This window comes from Microtus ochrogaster, unplaced genomic scaffold, assembly GCF_000317375.1.
Source record: "Microtus ochrogaster isolate Prairie Vole_2 unplaced genomic scaffold, MicOch1.0 UNK91, whole genome shotgun sequence".
Taxonomy (NCBI): Eukaryota; Metazoa; Chordata; class Mammalia; order Rodentia; family Cricetidae; genus Microtus; species Microtus ochrogaster.
Genome location: NW_004949189.1, coordinates 1,181,239 through 1,186,973, shown reverse-complemented (window position 1 = coordinate 1,186,973; position 5,735 = coordinate 1,181,239). Strand labels below are relative to the sequence as shown.

The 5,735-nt window shown below is 44.6% G+C and overlaps 1 protein-coding gene across 1 annotated transcript; it reads right to left on the bottom strand.

The window, feature by feature from the left end:
* Positions 1-2,656: 2,656 nt before the first annotated feature.
* On the bottom strand, positions 2,657-3,628 carry LOC101994083 (olfactory receptor 11H4). The gene has a single exon (XM_005371004.2). The coding sequence runs from the start codon at positions 3,599-3,601 to the stop codon at positions 2,657-2,659; it is 945 nt and encodes a 314-aa protein (XP_005371061.1). The 5' UTR covers positions 3,602-3,628.
* Between the last annotated feature and the right edge of the window lie 2,107 nt (positions 3,629-5,735).

The following is a 5,735-nucleotide window of genomic DNA, read 5'->3' as shown; positions in this document are numbered from 1 at the left end:
TGCCTCCGCCTGATGTCCTTGTCTTATATTGCATTTCTCAGAACCTACAACTGTGGTAGGATTACTGGGCTCCGGTAGAAAGATCATGTCATAATGTCTTGGCTGTGTGTGTGTGTGTGTGTGTGTGTGTGTGTGTGTGTGTGTGTGTGTCGCGCGCACGCGCGAGTGCTAATGTTAGGTATATTTCTTGGGACAAGCCTCTCCACCGATGCAAATAATTCTGATGAGACAAAATTAGACCGAATAAAAGATGCCCACGTTTCATGTAGCGCTCCCGGGTGTTCCAGGAGCATGGCGAGGAAAAGAGAGCAGGGGAGACCATGTACAACCCAGAGACCATGTGTTCCTTTTCTGGGAGGCAGCCTAAATAGCCTGTGGGAGTGGTCCTGACCCTCCCTGGGGAGGGGTCAATGCTTGGTGGGCTTTCCCAGAGGTGGAGTGGGGACCAAGTCAACTCCCAGGGGAGGGGCCTTCCAGAGACAGGTGTCGGGTTTTACTTTTGATGTCTAGATTTCTGGAGTAGGGTGACTGAGGTATTTCTAGGTGTTAATATCTGGTCTTGTTTATGGTGGATGTTTTATTCTTTGGTTGCTATTACCGTCTCAAAATGTTAAGTGAGTGTGGTAACTGTAGGGTCCCTGAGAGACAGTGCTTTTGCAGGTCAGTGACAGAGAGGAATGCAAATGGGCTAGGAAAATGGGCTGAGCGCGGTTGAGGGGGAAAGCCTGGGGTAACCAGTGTCCCCCAGTAGATCAGGTCCCTGGAGAGTAGAGGTGTGTAGGAGAGCGGCTCCTGAAAGCTGGCTGCAGGAGGACCAAGACTATGTCTGGAGGGACAGGGATGGCAGCGGCCTGGATCTGTAAGCAGAGGTGGGTGGAGGGGCACCTGGAAGCAAGCTGCTAAGAGCTACAGGCAAGACAGGAGGTCCCTGGTAGAAAGTGTTTGGTTTTTGTTTTTGTTTTCGCATGGCATATGTTTGTTTGTTTGTTGTTGTTTTGTTTTTCAAGACAGGGTTTCTCTCTGTAGCTTTGCTAGCTGTTGTGGCCTCAAATTCACCGAGATTCGCTTGCCAATGCCTCCTGCTGAGATTAAAGGTGTGTACCACCACTGCCCAGCGTGACACTTTAAAAAAAAAAAAGTTATTTTACATACCAGCCCCAGTTCCCTTGCTCTCCCACCCTCTCACTCCCTCCACCTTTGCCCCACCTCACCCCATTTATTCCTCAGGGAGGATAAGGCCTCCCGTGGGGAGTCAACAAAGTCTGTCATCACATCATTTGAGTCAAGACCAAGACTCCCCTCCCCCGCCCCCGTATCTAGGCTGAACAAAGTATCCCTTCATAGGGAATGGGCTCCAAAGAGCCAGTTCACACACTAGGGATAAATACTGGTTCCAGGGCCAGCGGCCCCACAAACTGCCCAGGCCACACAACTGTCACCGGCATTCAGAGCGCCTCGCTCTGTCTTGTGCAGATTCCCCAGCTGTCCATCAGGATTCTGTGAGCTACTACTTGCTCAGGTCAGCTGTGTCTGTGGGTTTCCCCATCATGGTCTTGACCCCTTTGCTCATAATATCGCTCCTCCCTCTCTACAACTGGACTCCAGAAGTCCAGTGCTTAGCTATTGATCTCCGCATCTGCTTCCATCAGTTACTGGATGAAGGTTGTTTCTAGGTATCAGCAGCTGACACAAAAGAATGAGTGAGAAAGGATGGGGGCGGGGGGGGGCTTTGTGTTGCACAATAGCATGTTAAGGGCAAACTTTCATGCCATTTGCCTCATTATTAATGTCAGACTCGTTGGATATTTTAGAATTTTCTTTTAGTATGTTAATAAGCACATCTTCTATATTGGAAATGGACTTCTAAATTATATTTACTAATTAATTATTATGTTGTGGGAGTACATGCCACTGCACACATGTGGAGGAGGAAGAATAGACTTCTTCTCTCTTCCACTTGGGTCCTGTGGATTGAAATCAGGTCATCAGGCTTTTCAGCAAGCCTTCTGCTCACTGAGCCTTCTCAGAAGCCCAGGAAATGGTTCTAGTAAAAGTTTCTGTGAAGATAAGTCAATGTTCTTGTACAAAAGCTTTATTTCTTTCTTATTTTTCATCTACATTCTAAATCACTTCTCTTTTTCCGGTTCTGGGAATTGAACCAATCTCTTTCATTTCCAATAAGCATAAATACTATGTTGGAACTGGAGTGCTATTTTAGTTTTTATCTTGCAAAGACTAGTATTAACATGTCTATGGTCAAACAAAGTTGACTTCGTTGTCTTGTTAAAATGATGGAGGGGGTGTATAACGAAGAACCATGGGAAATTATCTCACATAGGACTCACATTTTATTTTTTCAATAAACATATGCTTTCAACACCAAGCATTGAAAAGCAAGTTCAAAACCTGGACATTCGCACACATTTGTAACCCAAGTATTTAGTATGTGGATGTGGGGGGAGGGGTAACATGTTCAAGGTCATACTTGTCTAGAGAATGAGTTTGAGGCCAATCAGGGCTACATAAGAGCCTGTCGAGAGAGAAAGAGAGAGAGAGAGAGAGAGAGAGAGAGAGAGAGAGAGAGAGAGAGCCGAATGAACTGATACAGCTCCAGTTTGCTCTTTATTAGAACATGTGAGCATGTCACATCATTGACTCATGTAGCTTTAACAATTTTCATTCCTAACAGAACATTTTTCAGAGCACATTTCATGTCCTTATTACGAAGACTGTAAATCAGAGGGTTAAAGAGAGGAGTCACTACAGAATATACAAGTGTAAGGATCTTCTGCATCAGAGTTGAGATGCCATATGTAGGACTCACATACATTACCATCACCGTCCCATAGAAGAGTGATACCACAACTAGATGAGAACCACAGGTAGAGAAGGCCTTTAGTCGGCCAGCTGCAGAAGGAACCCGAAGAACAGCCCTGAGCAATAAAACATAGGATCGGAGGATGTATGCAGCAGTGGAAAAGAGGACAAGGGAACTCTGAGCATAAAAAATAAATTCAGTAATAGGAGCCGGGGCACAGGACAAAGCCATCAATGGGTCCATGTCACAGAGGAAGTGATCGATGATATTAGATCCACAAAAGGGGAGTTGGGAGATGGAGAAGATAGGGATTGGGTACCCAAGGAATCCAGTGAGCCAGCACGAAGACACTAGTATGCCACACAGCCTCCTGGTCATGATGGCAGGGTAGTGTAATGGGCGGCAAATGGCCAGGTACCTATCATAAGCCATGACTGCCAGGAAGAGACACTCAGTTGTACCCAGTGAAAAGAAGAAGTAGAACTGGAGGAAGCATCCTGAAAATGAGATGGCCTTGGTCTTAGAGAGAATGTTGGCTAGTATGTTAGGAACAGTGGAGGAAACATACCAGATTTCAAGAAAGGCAAAATTTCCCAGGAGGAAGTACATGGGGGTGTGCAGACGGGAGTCACATCTTACTGCACAGATGATGGCCCCATTTCCCAGCAAGGTCAAGACGTAAACCACCAAAAACAAAACGAAGAGGAAAATTTGTATCTTCCAGGAACCAGGGAATCCCAGGAGAACAAACTCAGTCACAACATGTGTTGCTGATCTGTTCATGGGATCTAAATATATGAAGAAAAAAGACAGGAGTTTAACCCCTGTTTCCTTGCTTTTGACATATTGCAAGGTCATTATGAGAGTCAAACAAGTTCTATTAGGAAAGGCTTGAATATTCTGAAAGCAGATGGAACTAACCCTTTCTGACTTTGGATTGATTGTGGTTCTATACCATTGATGTAACCTCTTCCTTTTTGCCTTCTCTGTCCTCCTGAGATAGGAATAATGGGTAAACTACAAAGATGGATATAGGTTACAGTAAAGGACTCCGGCCATCTAGACACAAAATCTCCAAATAACCCTACTGCATGGTTCCCAGGCTCTATGGAGTCTTCGATAAATGTATCAATCCTCTGCAGCCAATCTGGAAAGCTGGAAGAAGAGAGCCATCTTGTGCCCTTACGGCACCATTCATCCGCCATGATGTGAAAGCCTCTCCCACCTGCACATGGTTCTCATCCTTTACTCTGTAATGGATTGCTGAATGAGTGCCCCCTCTCTCTGTTGAGTCTGTAAGCTTCATTCTTCTTAGTGAGACACAATCCTGAGTACAAGAAACGTGCTAACTGGAATTTTAACATAATGTGTTAGGTTTTTGGATACCCACTGATGGAGATCTCGGATCTTTATAATACTTTTCAAGCTATGTACATTTTTGATGAGAGAAAAATGTTAAATTTTTGTGAAAAGTTGATTAAAACAATAAACATTTTCCCCTCTAAAAAAAAAAGAAACGTGCTAACCATTTGGGTTACTCACTCAGAATTCCACAAAACACACCACCAAAAACTGTGAGTATGAAATGTCAATCAGTTCTTTCTCCTCTGTCCTGGTAGACTGTGATGCATATCTCAAATGCCTCTTGGGTGTTTAATAGCATCTAGTGAGGCAGCTGACCCTAACTCTGATCTTAGGGATCTTCGTGGCTGGCTCTGATCAATCTCTGAACCTCCTACACATGGTTCTATGTCTAACTGGTCTCCAACTGGGAAGGACGCTCAAGACTGACAGACCCTGGCTGGCACCACTTCTTGGAGGATGCCCGAAGGTCTTACAGCAGGACCCACACCCAAGTAGTTTCTGTAATGATCTTCCTACTCTGGAAGGGGAAATACATGCCAAGACTCTCTTGGTGGCCTGGGTTGGCTGAGATTGAATTCAAGTGCTTGGAGCTTTTTCTGTTAATGGTAAAACAGCGAGCTCTCATATCAGGGGCAGATTTCTTCCGCTTCCTTCTCCAGCATAAGATAAGGAGTCAGGTAATTAGAGAGTCTCAACTTGTCCATGTTGCCCCAAGCTCAAACTGTCCTTACTGCCTCCTCTAAGACTATGAACTGGGGCGTGTGGCAGGCGTACCCCACAGGAACCAGACCTCTCTAAGACTATGAACTGGGGTGTGTGGCAGGCGTACCCCCACAGGAACCAGACCCCTCACAGTTCTCCCTCTCTCCAAGCGCTCTGCTCCAATGTGTGACCTCCTTCTTCACAGTTCCTCTCTGGGCCTGTCTGTCACACTATTGCTTTACTCACTTCTTGTTCACAGAAAGGACAAAGAATATCATATCATGGGGCTGGAGACATGGCTCAGCGGTTAAGAGCACTGACTGCTCTTCCAGAGGTCCTGAATTCAATTCCCAGCAACCACATGGTGGCTCAAAACCATATATAATGAGATCTGGTGCCCTCTTCTGGCCTACAGGCAGGATACTGTATAAATAAATAAACAAATCTTTTTTAAAAAAGGAATATCATATCATCCTTAATGGAACAATTTTTTAAAATAAAATCACTTCATTATGATGGACTGACAAAAAGAAGACATCACAGAGCTAGACTAAGGTGGCCACCTCAATACACTCTTACTCAACCCCAAATCCTATACAGCACAACAAACTTCTATACACTTGGGATGGCCATTTTGAAGTCACGGAAGTTAACCTAGGGCTTTCAACTTTCACTATCAATTATATTATTCACCACAAGAATGGAAAACTATTACAGATTGAACCTAGAAACACAATTAGCTTCGTATCCTTTCTGAACGCTTGTGTTTTTCATTACCTAATATTACCCTTTCTTATTCTCCTTCTAAATGTTATATTTTGCCCACACTTGCAGATAGGTAGGTAGATAG